Source organism: Rhinolophus sinicus, chromosome 6 (genome assembly GCF_057876585.1).
Source record: "Rhinolophus sinicus isolate RSI-liver-muscle chromosome 6, RSI-T2T, whole genome shotgun sequence".
In the NCBI taxonomy this organism is placed as follows: domain Eukaryota; kingdom Metazoa; phylum Chordata; class Mammalia; order Chiroptera; family Rhinolophidae; genus Rhinolophus; species Rhinolophus sinicus.
The window spans coordinates 66,746,574-66,763,254 of NC_142506.1; the positions used below are offsets into that span (position 1 = coordinate 66,746,574).

Sequence of the window (16,681 nt, forward strand, 5' to 3'; positions counted from 1 at the left end):
AAAGCCTTAGCCTGCGTTCCACTGGCTATTCCTACTCAAGGTGGCCAGAGTGAAACAGAAAAGAAATTTAGGGTCATTTTGTGTGTCCTCAGTATTTGTTGCTGGGCACCTAGCAGGCATTATCCCATTTAATCACTCCAACAGCTCTATGAAGTTGGTACTGTTATTATTACATTTACAAATAAGGAAAGTGACTCAGAGGGGTAAGTCTGCACAGCCTAGGTTCAAATCTGGTCTAATTAATTCTTAAATCCAATTTCTTCCCATCTCAAGGGAGAAGGAGGAACTAAAGTTTTTAAAATACATTCACTGAATCTAAGCCTCACAAAAGAAAAGGCTTTGAGCGTCTCATTCTACAGCCATGGGAACTAAGGGATGCAGCCTCGAGACTTTCCAACTCCATAGGCCTTGCTTCTTCTACCAAAACATGCTGCTTTCCCAAGTTACTCCCAGGAATAGTAAATACATGTCTTCCCAAGTTCATTGAGGGGAAGGATTTTATTTCTTTCCTGTTGCTGAGAAGAGAGGAAGGAAGAGAGAGAGAGGGAGGGAGGGAGGGGGGCGGAGAGAGGGAGGGAGGGAGGGAGGGAGGGAGGGAGGGAGGGAGGGAGGGAGGGAGACAGACAAGTCCAAAATGGAGTTACTTGTGCTAAACCAACTCAAGAATTAATACCTAACCTAACTGCAGTTTCAGCGTCTCTCAGGAATGGAATCTTAGACCAGTCAATCTGGAATTTCCTGGGCAGTAGTAATGAGGTAATTACCTGACAGACCCCCTTCCATGTCCCAAAGAAAGATGCAGTGATCTGTTCTTTTTCCCCATCCCCTTCTGCCTATAAAAACCTTCCATTTCGTCCAGCTCCCCAGAGCTTTCTATTTGTCACACAGAGTAGAAGATAACCTAAGAAGCCAGATAACACTAAATTTGCATGGTTCTTTAGCATCAATAAAGCATTTTCATTCATTATTTTTCTGATTGGTAAAGCCACTGAATCTATTCAAAGCGTCCTATATTAATTCCTACACTCCCATTACGTACACATGAATAATTTTTTTAAATGTCCCTGTGCCCATCTCCTAGAATTCGCACCCATCTTTACTCACATTTGGACTATACGCTAGTTTACCTGAATACCCTCTGTTCTTTCCAAACCCACCTGATGCACACTAGTCTTCCTCCGGGCTCCTTTTTGTATAGACTTGAACTGAGTATCAGTCACAGTCTGTAATTCACGTGCTGACTCATTTAAACGTCTGGTTCCCTACTTCCTCCACTGGCCCCTTTCAGACTCTCTGGAAGATGGGGTTTAGCTTCTCTCGATCCTTTTCAACTTACCAAGTTGAAACTTACCAACAAACAAGTATTCTCTACAGAAAAGCACCAGCAAATGGCTTTGGCTAATAATTTCAAATGCAAAGACTTAACAAAGAAAGTTGACTTAGAAAATCTTATAGCAAAATCAAATATGTATTCACTTTGCTATTATGTTTAGATTTATAAGTGAGTATGTATGTCAACTCTAGTGTCCTTTATGGTCCTTATAAGCATAGAAAACAAGCACAGAACGCACAGGAAAAAGGTTCTAAGTATAGGACTAGGTCATTGTTTCCTTCAACAAACACACACTCAGTGCTTGCGGAGCGTCCAAAGCACAGAGCAAGGTGATGACAATGCACGAACAGTGACAGTGGCTGTTACCCACAGTGCCTGGCGTGCTCCCCGTTCTAACTCCAATAAACAGGACAAAGCCAAATTCATGACAGGTACGCAAATAATTTGTTGAAGGAATGAAACAGTTGAAAACATGGTTCCCAGTTTTTAAAAATTTACTATCTAAAGAAAAACAAGGTAAATTAATTTCCTTTACTAGCTAAAGAAAAATTGGGAGTTTTGTTCAGAGAAATTTGTGCTCAAAGAAGGAATTTCAGAGTTCATATTTCAGAATATGAGCAGTCTGCAAAGATGAGTTTTAGGGAGAACTTGCCCCAACCCTCTTGATTCATGTATGACATAATCACAAAATAAATGAGAAAAGCATGAACTATATTCTGAAGACCTTAGTCTTCCTGAAATTAATTTAGAGGATAATCTTCCAAAGAACAGAACTTTTAAATTGGTAACATTTTACTGTTCTGCAGAGAAGGATTTAAAATAAAATATCTACTGATTAAAAGGATAAACATTTAAATAAACGATGGGGCTTTTGAACATGTTTGCTTTATCTCTGTGGTTTTATGGAAGATATGAGTGAAATTAAGGAGAAAAACATAAATTTAGCAAAATAATACAATACCGCTTCTCTAAGCCTTAAGAAAAACTTTGAAATTTCGGTCAAGGAATAAAATAAAGGCACTTGACTGTGAAACCGTTCTAGGGTCTGAAATGAATGTGAGAAATGAGGTTCAACATTAGTTTGATTTTCATATGGCAGCTATGTTCTATTTTATTGTGAAAAATTAAAATAGCTTCAAAAATCAAACCACCAATATTACAGTGAGATAGTGATCGATTCGAAGACATTTCCTGAGTAGCAAAGCCACAGAACAGCCAAATGAAGACAGAGGCTGGATGTTTCCAAGGCAAAACGATTATCTCTTCTTACTTTTACTTTATGATGAAGCTTCAAATAGTTCAGATTTGGACACTGCATGTTTTTTATTCTTATATATCAAATTATTTCATTTTTTAAATTTATTTTTCAATTACAGTTGACATGCAATGTTATATTAGTTTCAGGTGCACAGCACAGTGATTAGACATTTATATAACTTATGAAGTGATCGCCCCAATAAGTCCAGTACCCATCTGACACCATATATAGTTATTACAATATTACTCTCTATATTCCCTATGATGTACTTTACATCCCCGTGACTGTTTTGTAACTGCCATTTGTACTCCTTCATCCCTTCACCTTTTTCACCCAGATCTCCAACCCCCTCCCATCTGGCAACCATCAATTTGTTCTCTGTATCTGTAAGTCTGTGTCTGTGTATTTTTGAATCTACTGTGTAGATTAGCTTCTCTACTATAAAATGTAATCTCTGAAACAGATTTTTAAAACCAGAAAGCGTAACTACATATATATCAAATTCTAAGTCAAGGGCCGGCCTGGTGGCTCAGGCAGTTAGAGCTCCATGCTCCTAACTCCGAAGGCTGCCGGTTCGATTCCCACATGGGCCTGTGGGCTCTCAACCACAAGGTTGCTGGTTCAATTCCTCAAGTCCCTTGATCGTGGGCTCCACCCCCTGCAACTAAGATTGAACACAGCACCTTGAGCTGAGCTGCCGCTGAGCTCCCAGATGGCTCAGTTGGTTGGAGCGCGTCCTCTCAACCACAAGGTTACCAGTTCGACTCCCGCAAGGGATGGTGGGCTGTGCCCCTTGCAACTAGAAAACGGCAACTGGACCTGGAGCTGAGCTGCGCCCTCCACAACTAAGACTGAAAGGACAACAACTTGAAGTTGAACGGCGCCCTCCACAACTAAGATTGAAAGGACAACAACTTGACTTGGAAAATAAAAGTCCTGGAAGTACACACTGTTCCCCAATAAAGTCCTGTACCCCTGCCCCAATAAAATCTTTAGAAAAAAAAATTATAAGTCAAGAAAATAATTTAAGTTCTAAACTTATTAAAATATATTATTCTGTTATTAATTAAATCATATCAATTTATGTATAAAAAAGCATTTGAAGGTAAATTCTCATAAAATCAGAACTATTGCCCTGGATATTTTTAGAAACGTAAGATATATATGGCCTATTGAATTTAAAAAGAGCTTTATTGAATACCAACCCACTAGCTCCTCCCTAAAGAAGCTACTGGTCTAAAATTAGAGACAAAGATGTACACAGACCACCTGACACACAGGTATGTCCACAAGTTCTGTGGAACACGGAAGAAGGTATAGAAACTCTTCTGTGGGGTTGGGGAAATTTTTCCAGGGGAACTAATGCCTAAAGTGTCTTACAGGATGAACTGGTGTTTACTAGGTGGATAAAAGCTAAGACATGGGGGTTCTAATTAGTAGGACTGACTTGTGTAAGAACAAAGAAGCAGAAGAGGACATCATGCATTTATGAAGCAAGGAGCAGCTCAGGAGCTACAGAAATATGGAAGGCTCAGGGGCGCGAGGAATGAAGCCGGATGTCGGAGGAGACGTGTCCTGCAGGGCCTTGGTTATCATGTTAAAGAGATTTAATTTTGTTACTGAGTTACTTCTTGCTGCTGCTGTTGGTCTCATTTTGGTTGTTCTACTGTAAGCCATGTAGATTCAATGAAGAATTTTAATTACAGAGAGTCAAAGCATCTTTGAGGGAAGAGAACGTACCATATTTTTCTATTTTTTTCTACCTGAGCTCAAGTACACAATGAGAATTTAAGATATGATGGTAAATTAAAGAACCAAATCTCAAAAAATGGCACTTCATCATGGACTGTTTCAATCTGAGTGCACAATCTTGCGAATAGCTTTGAAATAAAATAAAGAACCATTTTTAGATTATACAAAGAAAATATCCTGTCTATAGAATGGTATAATTTTAATATTTGAATTTGTTTTGGTCAGTATTAACTCTGAAATTTTAAAATCTTGTTTAAAAGAAAAACAGAAAATATTCTAGACTTACATGTCTATCAGCTGGGAAAGTATAAAATTTTATCAATAGGATTTTTAAATATCAAAAGAAAACTTACAAATTTATACGCTGTCCGCACAGCGGGAGTTGCTCTGGTCATTGCTGAGTTGAACAACGCACCTCCTTTCTGAAAACGAAAAACAGAAATTAATTCCCAAAATATTTTGGCCGGATTGTGCTGAAAACACAGCTTTATCAATAGACTAGAAAAAGAGCTTCACCCACAAGTTAAAAAAAGACCTACAAAAATAATTTCATAATTTTCAAGCTTTTATATACTATGGTAATTTCACACAAAATGTAAACATTCCACTTGGTTTTATTGGTCAGTGTAATCATCATTTAAAAATCATTTCATCTTTCCAGTTAAGGCAGACTTGGGCAATATGACCAGTAATAGGTATATATTTGAAGTTTAATAAAAAAGAAATACATTCAACAGTTTATCAACTGTTTTAATGTTGGACAATAAAGTCTCAGTTTGTAGAAGAGAGTTTTATATTTTAAAAATCATATTAACAAAAACACATTACCAGAAATGATAAAACTCCCATCAAATCCTACTTCATCTAATTCCATGTTCTGGAGTATAATACAAAGTGACAGAAAAATCTTGCTTTTCAAAATAAGCCATTTGCCTCTGGATAAAAACTTTCCATTTTAAAATTATATTTATGAATATCAACAAACTATAAGCATAAAATAAAAAACGTTAAATGTGAGAAATACACAAATGTTTCAAATATTGCCAATAAATAGCGTAAGTATAAATAGCATACTTTCACATACAAAGAAGAGGAAACTTTGAAGGGTTATCACTACCTTGACTGTATGTACCCATTGTTGATATGATCTCGGGTTCCCTGAAATACATAAAAAATATGATGTCAGGAATATTTGATCAAAAATAAATCCACACAATAAATGAATGGGACTATCCCAGACTAAAAAGCTTCTGCACAGCAAAAGAAACCATCAACAAAACAAAGAGGCAACCAAATGGGAGAAATTATTTGCAAACAACACTTCTGATAAGGGACTAATATCCAAAAATATATAAAGAACTCATACAGCTCAACAACAACAACAAAAATATCCAATTGAAAAATGGGCCAAGGACCTGAACAGACACTTCTCCCAAGAAAACAAACAGCCAACAGATATATGAAAAATGCTCAACTTCACTAGCTATTAGGGAACTGCAAATCAAAACCACAATAAGTTCCACCTCACATCTGTTAGAATAGCTATCATCATCAAGACAAATAATAAGTCTTGGAGAGGCTGCGGAGAAAAAAGAACCCTTATACACTGCTGGTGGGAATGTAAATTGGTACAGCCACTAGGAAAAACAGTATGGACGTTACTCAAAAAATTAAGAATAGAATTACCATATGACCTAGCAATCCCTCTTCTGGGTATCTACCCAAAAAAATCTGAAAACATTTACTGTAAAGATAATATGTACTCCTATATTCATTGCAGCATTATTCACGGTGGCTAAGACATGGAAACAACTGAAGCATCCTTTGATAGATGATTGGATAAAGAAGATGTGCTATATATACACAATGGAATGATACTCTGCCATAAAAAAGATGAAATACAGCCAGTTGCGACAACATGGATGGATCTTGAGATTACAATGCTAAGCAAAATTAAGTCAGACAGAAAAACTCGAGAACCATATGCTTTCACTCATATGTGGGATATAAAACTGAAAGCAACAAATGGACAAGACAAACAAACAAAGAAACAAAAACTCATAGACAACAGTTTAGTGGTTACCAGAGGGAAAAGAGGCAGCGGGGAAGCAGAAAGGATAAAGGGGATCAAATATATGGTGACAAAAAGAGATTTGACTTTAGATGGTGAATACACAATGTAATATAAGATGATATATGATAGAATTGTATACTTAAAACCTACATAATTTTATTAACCAATAGCACCTCAATAAATTTAATTTAGAAAAAGGAAAAATAAATCCATAAACCTGAATTCATCAAGAACTAGTCTTCCAGGATTCTAGTAGGCAAATTTTATTTATCTGCAATGTGAAAGAAGCATGGTATCACAAACACTAATAAATTGCTCTAATTCTTAGGAACACAGTAATTACCATTTTTAAAAATACACTTTTTCCTTTCTCACGTATGAAGCTAATATGTTAAAGTAATCTATCATCTTTCATTTTAATATTATCTTCAGAGGGGAAAACACAACTTCTCTTTTGAAGTCAAAATTCCCATGTATTTTAAACTGATTTTTCAATGTTTTATGTCTATGTCCTTTTGTAAAAGTTTTGCCTCTTTTATGCAATTAGGTTCTTTTTAAAACACTATTTCAAGTGACTAGGGGGAAAAAAACTAGAAGGGAACTTAAAACTGCAAAGAACCTTGAGGACCGAAAAAAGATTATTCTATGGTTGTTAAATATTAACATTAATTGATAACAAACTTTATTTCAGTGCAATTAAACTGCAGTTATAACTTGAAAACATTCTCTAGTTGGAAATCCAAACTTGAAAGATATCACCCATGGAAATGTGAAGCAGAAGCAGCTTTCAGGCTACCAAGCACCATGGGTATTAGAAAGCTCAAGTGCTGACAAAACCAGTTCTAATAAAACTAGCAATCATATATTCAGATCCAAAGAGGATAATTTAGTCAACAAGATGATTATTAGAAGGCAAAATAAGTAAGTAAAGCCACAACAACTAGTCTAACGTGATGTTTTATACCAAGTGACTTTAGTTCGATTTCACCAAGTCCCAATGGCTGCTCAGAGGTTTTCCAGTACAAACGATCCCTAAAACAGACGGTCCTCTCTTCCTTTCTTGAGGTATAACTGACATATAGCATTACACGTAGCTCGTCTCCAGCTCTTTACAGCTCACAAAACGTTTTTACCCACAGCACGTTACTTGAGCTGTTTTTCTACTCTAAAAGCACCAAAACAGGCAGTATCATGGTGGCACAGGGCCATGAGAAGGCAGTGGCTCTGGGGTCCACGGGGTCTGAGAGCGCAGGCCCACTGTGTTCTGCGAACCACGGGATGGGGGACCAGGTCTCTCAGCTGTCTGCAACAACACTCAGTGCAGTACTCATCACGTCACAGACACACCATCAGGGTTGGCTGCTATGATGCACAACTTGCCAATGAGGAAACTGAGGTTCTCAGCAGATCCCTTATTTGCTCAAGTTCCCAGGGATCGCAAATCTAGGTATTTGAGTTCTTGGTTCATTAGTCCTTCCACTCTGAAACGCCAACTGAACAAAAGGCTGCTGGGTAAAAGATGTTAAAACCTAAGCTATAGAGAGCGCCTCTGTATCACTTCAAAGCAATCCATTAAAAAGGAAAAGGGGCCGCTCAAAGCTGGTACCTTGAGAAGAAACAGCTGAGAGTGAGAATCACCAACAAGAATCTGGGATTTGGTGGCACAGGGGCAAACAGGAAGTCCCTGGAGAAACTGCTTCAGATGGTAGAGAAACATGTGGTACAATTTAGGTAGATTCCTGTTAAAAACAGTTTAAGGATACTTGTCTCTTTAATTTAGTGCTTTTAAGATTGAAGGCTCCTATTCCACAAAATTTATGAGACAAGCACATTATTCTTTGACAAAAAAAATTTTGTTAAGGCTGTTTTTCTTCTTAAAAGTGAATCTGAATGCCAAAAAACCCCCGAGTTCTTCTATTAAAGTCCTGTGTTATGGGAATAATAAGCATTGTAGAGGAAATTCTTAACATTGTTCTTGTTAATCAAACAAGCACTATTCTCATATCCAAGGACAAAGTATCTCTCTCACTTGCACGAAGACTTTCTCTTCCAATGTATTTGTTTAAATTCCAGTAACTTGTAGTTACTTATCAAAAAAAAAAAAAGTAAATTATTCTAAATTGTTCAGCGAGGCCAGAAATGCCACTAAAACTGATGATTCCCTACTACCCCTTCAAATTCCTTTGCTAACCTTAGTAACAAAAACAAATAGAATTAAATAAATATAACAGTGATGAGATTATACAGAAAACTAACGAAGAAACAAATGCTATTCACGGAAAGTACCCGTGCACTCTACACATCAACCTGAAAACGTTTCTCCGTATTAAAGCTTAGATCATTGGAAATAGATTTAAGAACTAGTTTTATTGGAAATGAAGACAACATATAGAAACATTCTTACTCAATATTCCTTAGCTGCTTTTAGAGACCAACATTTGTGTTTATCTAATTGCATCCTTTGTTCTACTTGTGTCCTCTTCTATTACCTTTTCAGCTCAGTGGGGACGCTGCCCTTTCTTTCCACATTTCCTGATCAGGATGAACATTCTATCGGGCTCTCCTGAAAGGAATCAGGCGTGGCATGGGTTTCTTTAACAGTCCTGACCCCGGGACTCGCAGGGCGGAACACAGCTTTTGAAAACCTGCACTCACAATCATCGACCATGGTTCCAGGCTCAGAGTGACTTTTCGTGTTCTGTGGATGACTGTCCTGTACGGTACAGTTTTAATCAGCACCACAGTAATTATAAATTCATTTTATCATAATGCACAAGTGATAAATTCATTTGATCATAACCGTGCATATTAGTAACAAAGACAGTGGTCTACACGCGGCCACTGCAATGGTCCAGAAAGGAGAGATACGAGATGCTTTTCTGAAATTTCCTAACTATTTTTGCTTAAAGGAACATTTTCTTTCGCCTCAGTGTATGCTGATTTTTCCTAGAGTGATTCAACAGATATTCAGAAGAGACAGGAACTTCACTTTTACCTAGTCAGAGTAGAGAAGGCTTGGGCACTGCTCTTGTTTACTGAACGTCTTCTAATTAAGAAGATCTCTTATCATCAGAAAGCAATACATTACAGTGATTAAAGCGAGAGCTTTGAAGCCAAGTTAGTTCAGAGTCTGGCACGACTAGTTTGTGACCTTGACTGAATGACTGAGATTGGCACCCTCATAAAAATGGGGGTGATCAAAGCGCCTCTTAGCGAGTTGAGGACGAAATGAGATGATACCTGCAGAGCTCTTGTAAGAGCTTCCGCCACACGTTAATACTCAGGAAGTATGAACATCGACTGCAATTGTTACCATAACTATGAAAGAAATGACAAAGTTATAACAGTTTGCTTCTTGGAAGAACAAACAGTCAATATCATCACACAGACATAGACTTCTTTCTCATAAATGTCGCCTAGATGACAAGTGTTCGGAGCTGACCTCTAGGAACTATTTTGGAAATATATATATAAATCCTCATTATAAGAACATTATTAATTTTTATTATTCATCTGTTTTAAATCCTAATGAATTTTGCTTTGTTTCCGTCTAAGAATAATCTCTGCATACCTCTAGGATAATAACCTAAAACATAATAATTAAAAAATAACACTTGATAGCCAGGTATAATTTCTTAATGTACTTTCTTGTTGTACCTACTGAAATGAATACTTGTTGAGCTTTGCTTGCTTTTGGATCAGTATGGCAACCCTAAATTAAGATAAGAATTCAAAGCCTTTTTCGTTTTTAGAAAGAACAACAAAGTGGCCGGCATTGAGTTGTACTGAAATGCAGCAGTCTCTAAGTCACATGTCAACTGGTGATCAATAGTCTCCTTTTCTTTTTTAAACAATAAGACCTACAGTGAAAATTGTTCGTGATTCCCTCACCCCCACCAGAAAAGCCACCTACCCTCCTCTCTAGTACAGAGGAATCTGGACCCATGGTTTAATGAATCTTAACCAATGGTTAAGACTACAGAATTTAACTATACAAAAAGATCATAGTTCTACCCCATCACTGTCACAAGATGTCATCTTCAATTCCATAGAAGATACTAGCCCCACGGGTCATAAAGATAATGAGACAGCAGTTATGTAAATACTGAATAGATGCCTCAAGCAATTTGTCTATGAGCTGACAATATTTTGCTTGTCTGAGTTGAAAAGTAAAAAAAAAAAAAAAAAAAAAAGCCTTATTTTAACACAAAAGTTCCATTGAAGCTAAATTTTGACCTATCAGCTGAGGAAAGACAGGAGCTGAATGATTCCACGTTGAGCTTACTTGCTGAGTCAAGTAAACTAAGTTTTTCCCAAAGCTAAATGCTTTCAATGAAATGCTATACTCATATCAGATGAAGGTCTACAATGCTCAGCTCATTTGGACCTCGTTTAGTGAACAAGTTACCTCAACGGTTTTTATATTTTATTCTACAAAAGTAAATCTTATTTATGCATAAAATTAAATATGGGGAAATCTGTAGACGAGTACCTATTACTATCTGTCTTTTCACATTTTATTTCTCAGTTCTAGCAACTGTTTATTCACACAGAGGCTAAGTAATTTTTTTTCCAAATTAAACCTACAGGTAAGTGGAAAAATTACTATTATACCTAAATGAACACACCAGGATTTTTGTTTCTTTAGTTCACCCCGTATCTAGAACAGTACCTCGGTACATAATAAACACTCAGCAAATACCGGCTGAATGAATGAATGAATGAATGAATGAACGAACGAATAGGACACAAGCACAGGTCTCTACCAGAGGCAGGACTATATACTGGGCAATCTTACAAACTATCAGTTCATAATTTGTTAATTGTCTAGATAATTATAACATTGTTTGAATATTTACATTTGAAACAATGGAACTGTTTGAAGTTAATTATATTAAATAAAAGTGGGGTATCACCTACAGGGTGCTTCGCACAAACGAAATAGTATGACTCCTTTCACTGCTTTAAGTGACTGTCACAATGACAAATGAGGGCGTGGGGTGGAAAACTGGAAAGCCTCTCCCTACTGCTGCAGTGGTCAGCAAGGCGAAAAAGGTAAAGATTTCTGTAACAACACACTTACTAACAATGTAGAAGCAGCTGTAGGTTCAAACCTTTCTTTCTGAAACAGCAGATTACATTACCATCTACTCTTCCAACTATAATCACAGTTCTTCCATTCTTGCTCAGTAGACACCATCACTAGTCATTTTTCTAGCCGAGAATACTGGTCAGGAGGAAAAGCAGGACGATAGAAACTAACTGCATTGCTGTGATATTTACGTCCAGGAAGAGAAAGAAATTATCCCTCCAGGCAAACACCTACCAATCCATGAGGCCATTTAAGCCTTGAGTAACAGACAGCAGACAAAACAAGGTAGTACCATAGCTGTTATGACATGAGAACATGTACCTGAGACATTGTATGTTTAGGAGAAAATAGCTGTCGCAGACAGTAGCTTATATCAGAACAAGTGGATTGTTATTCATAGGAATTGTTATTCAGAAAATCAATAACTCTACTGGAACCAGTCTTTACCTCCACAAAAGCCACCTGAAGTGATCTCTTCTTCAAAGACGTCAGAGAAGCCCCTTCCTGCATTTAGTTTTGCCAGTCGACCATCGATGAACTGAAATTAAAAAGTGTCAAATATGTTCATTCTCATTAACTGCTTAAGATTACATTTTTACTTATAGCAAAGACAGTAACAGCAGCCACCCATACAAGTATACATGACACATATACAAGTGTACACACAAGAAAATTCTCCAACAACGGAAATAGCAGGTACTCAGTAAACACAGCTAATTACTTAAATCAGCAGTGTACAGAGTGCAGACTAACTTCATTAACAGGAAAGGGAGAGTGCGGAAGTGAAGATCACAGGCCCTGGCCGGCCAGCCCTGCCTGAGGCTGTGTCCTCCCCCACCAGGCCTCCCTGCCGTCAGTATCTGCCCCATGGCATCGCTGCTAGCCTTCAATTAAATTAACCTCGGTGTGCGCTTAGCACAGTCTCTGAACAGCAGGAGTCTGGGGAATGTTAGGCGTTGCTGGTTTTGAGATGAACTTCATCCAGTAAAACAGAAGACCCCTCATCTAAACTATTACGTCCTGCAGCACAAAGGAGCACCAGATGATTCTAACCATTTAACAGTGAAATGAGTATGACCCCCAGAATCCCCGGCACACGGACTGACTGAATGATCAGAACTATGACGACAAACTCAAGGATATTTTGGGTAAACACATACTGATGAGACTGTCGAAGGTTATTTTAAACAATATTTTTCAGCATTCAGAAGGAAGAGATTGGAGTGGGAAACAGAAGTTCTCAAAAGCACCTGCTCATCTTTCAAACTGCGGGGGCCCTGGAGAGTACGTCCCATCATCATGGGCCCCACCCCACCCTGTTCCTACACACACAGCCCAGCAGAGTCCTGGGGGAACTGGTGCTGCACTGCGAAAAATACCCCCAGGTGTCAACCAATGGTAGATTTCACACACATATAGATTACTGGTACAGTAGTACCTTGGTTTTCGAACGTCTCCGTTGATGAACATTTCAGTTTGGGAACGTCGTAAATTTTATGGATCTATAGTATCATTAGATAGTAAAATTCATGCTAAATTTGCAGTTTTAGGGGTTGATTTTAAAGGTCTGGAACGGATTAATCCATTTTGCAATACTTTCTATGGGGAAACTGTGCCTCGGTTTTCGAATGTTTCAGAACTCAAACAGTCTTCCGGAATGGATTACGTTCGAAAGTCGAGGTACCACTGTAATCAGTTACTTTTTATTTTGTCCATCTGTGTCATCTGAAATTTGTAGCTCTAGGATTATGAAAAATCGTACATGTTTTGAGATTTCTCCATGCATAATGGATGTGACCTTTCTTTAAAGCCCCCTTGCATAAGAGGCAGAAGGTAACATAGAACAGACTTAAAAGATGTGTGAACCGTAGACGTGAAGATGTGGGGTTAACACAAAATCTCCATTTTCATCCCAGAACTAATTAATCCTGGTCACAATTTTTTCACCCTGGAAATTTAAAATTTAGCTGAATTAAAATAAAGTAGCTTTACTTAAAAAAAAAAAACTCTCACTCTGCCCTCTTTTTAAATGGTTAACAGACAAAACTGATTGAGAGGGGGTACAGGGAAGCAATTTAAGATAATTAGCAGTAAGTTACAGCAGTTGTAAGACTTTGAGACAGAAATCTCTTACAGATGGAAATTAAGGAAGAATGAACAGCAAATGAATCAACAGAGTCCTGTTCAAAAGGTGGTTGAGCTACCTTTGTATCATCATAGAACGGTTTTGACCCACAATGTGGTGAGACGAGCTCAACTAGACATAGCCTAGCAGGAGACAGCGCTGGCTTGTTTTTAAGAGTATGCGTGTTCTAATACAAGTCAGAACTCTCTGAGGGCAGAGAGCACACATCACCCATTTTATATTCTCATTACGCGGGGCACGCAAGAAGTTCCCAACAGTACCAATGAAAATGAACATGGCGTTGACTATGACAGGCCCGGGTCACAACTCTGCCACCTATGAGCTTTGTGATCTGGGTGACTTGCCGTGTCTGAGACTGCCTCCCCTCGGTGCAATGGGCATAATAATAAACACCTTATGGGGTTTTGTGAGAGCTAATGAAAGTACTCGGAAGTGCCCATATCGTAGGCAGAGAATAACTGCTAAACGATAAAGTCCCCTTTTCCCACTGCCACCACCTTTTGCACCTCTGTCAGTTTCTGAGCCCATGAGGAAAGGAACACTTGGTCGTGTGTGCGTCCTCAATACGTAGAAAAATCCTGAAATGGATCAGTGTTTGCTGAAAGACTGAAGGGTACTGAAACGAAGCTAATGGTCATTACTTTCCCCGGGTTTAAAGTTAAATGATTATAATGTATAGATGAATTAATTTCATTCTACTGTAGATAAAAGGTGTAACATAATGTTGGCATCTGCTACATATAATAAATGGTTAATTGCTAAGTAAAGCGGTTTAATATGTTTGTAAAATTTTGACTTGCACACATTTTCAACATAGCATTATAAATCAAACTAAAGTTATCTAATTTGATAGACTAAGTATCATTTTGAAAAAAAAACAAGGTGAAGCAGGATGATAAATTTAAAGTAATACATTACTGGCAGTTGGAACAAATTAAGACATCCTTTTAAAGGACTTAATTTGCTTTAAAAGATTAAGACTACAAAACTTTTTAAAAGGTTTTCAATTTTGTGTTTACTGGAAATAATCCATCCATTTTAGTTTGAGTGGAACGGTGCAAGTCTGAAAAGAGATAAATCTCAAAGTATTTACTGATGATGCGTTTTTGAGGATGAGTAACTACTTTGTGTTACTAAACGAGTGACTTGAGCCAATAGAAATTAATCACTTGGTTAAATGCCATGTGTTATCACTGCTTTGGCAAACAATTCTGTCAGTGACAGCCACACACTTATCAGCATACATACTTAATGAAAATGTTTGCTCTTAAAGATGGATTTTGTGTGCACACAGACATTATACACACACACAAATACAGACACACAGGAAGAAACGGAGAAGTGGTATTACTGTAAAGGAATGCTGACGGTAAGAGTTCGCTCAACTCCTTTTTCTAGTTTTGACTCAATAACAGCTTTTTTTCCCCCCCAAATGGCGCTGGTTCATCGTCACACATCACTCTAATAACTGTGGAGCATTTCATAGTGAGTAGAAAAGATCAGAAAATTTTCAGCTACAGTTGCATAGAAATAATTTTGAACTAAAAAATATTATCTGTTGGAAAAGCTGTGACTTTATAATGTCCTGGAACATGTGGCTTGATTAATAGCTCCCCACATCATTTAGTAAACACGTAACTTTAGGTAATTGAAAGACAGAACTTTTGGAAGAATTACTTTGGTATTGTGAGTAATGACAAGTAACACTGCTAATAACAATAGAAATGCTACAGATGTAAAATTAGGTTGCAAGTAGATTTTTAAAGGCATTTAAGAGTGCTTTAAGATGATGCTTTCTACATCGATTTTAATATTCCAAAAGTGAAAATTAAAACTTGGAACAAAATGTGCAAAATAATCACACTAAAACATAAATAATTGGAAATCTCAAAAAAATTCACAGACCTGAAATCTAAGTAACTTTACTAACAATTGTCACCCCAATAAACTTTCATTAAAAAAAAAATTCACAGACATAATTGCATATTATGGATTCCATCATTCTATTTTAAATTATAAATAGATAAAATTGATTTAAATTAAATATATATAATCCTGAAGATTATTCCCTTTAGGTCATCAACAGTTGCCAGGACTGGATTTTGTCAATCCTTGTGACATGATCTTAGAGTGGTGAGACTGATTATGGGGCAAACGTTTTTTAAGCAGCACAAGTGCTTCCTCTTACTCTTTTTGATATTGATGTCGCCAAGGTTTTTCAAAGTGTTTTTACCGGCAAATAAACCATCTTAATAGGACAGTAAGTCATTTTAAAGAAATTACCTGTTGTTTTAAATGTACTTCAGTCAGCAATATTGTTAAATGAATATTCATTATTTCAATCTTTAAAATACAATTAAATATAAACATTTTACACATGCAATAAAATATAAAGAATAGACTTGATGGCTAACTTCTTTACAAAAAATACAAAGAATCTGTTCTGATCAGATTCACAGATTAAACTTGAATATATGGCCAGTAGACCAATAGGAGTGTAGTTTTCCTCTAACAGATAAATTGTAGTCTTTTCACAGTTCTTTAATTCTTCACCAGTCAGTGTATCTGGCATTTAACCTAAAACCCCCAAACAAGCTAAGCTATTAATCAGTGTTCCAATGCCTTCAGGGGTCTCGACATACGTTATGTAAATACTTAATTGCAATCAATCCATCAAAACTCTGAGGATGATGATAATTAAATTTCAAGATTCTTATATCATTTTTAAAGAAATACTTGATTCTTTAAATAAAAATAAAAAAAAACTCAGAAAAAGATTGTTCTGGGAGAGAGGCTCAGCAGTGCAATTCTTTGCCACGCTGGGGCAGAGGAAGACGGGGCGCTATTTTTGTGGTAACAGGACAGCCTTGGGATGGCAGTGAAGCAGCAAAGGCATGAGAGCCACACAATCAACACACCTACAGCCCCCAGATGCCTTCTTCATCCTGGAGGAGCAACTGCCATATCGAAAACATTTATTTCATATAAGAAACACTTCTTGGGCACAAAGATAACTAATCTAATAA

The 16,681-nt window shown here is 37.2% G+C and overlaps 1 protein-coding gene across 6 annotated transcripts in view; it reads right to left on the reverse strand.

The window, feature by feature from the left end:
- Positions 1–16,681, reverse strand: part of DENND1B (DENN domain containing 1B) — a 175,551-nt gene that overhangs the window by 25,918 nt on the left and 132,952 nt on the right. For all 6 annotated transcript variants that reach the window (XM_074317076.2, XM_074317075.2, XM_074317074.2 and 3 more), the window contains 3 exons: positions 11,957–12,047; positions 5,461–5,501; positions 4,697–4,765 (listed from right to left, as the gene is read on the reverse strand). In XM_074317076.2, the coding sequence (XP_074173177.2) occupies positions 4,697–4,765; positions 5,461–5,501; positions 11,957–12,047 (201 nt within the window). The remainder of the gene's footprint in view (positions 1–4,696; positions 4,766–5,460; positions 5,502–11,956; positions 12,048–16,681) is intronic.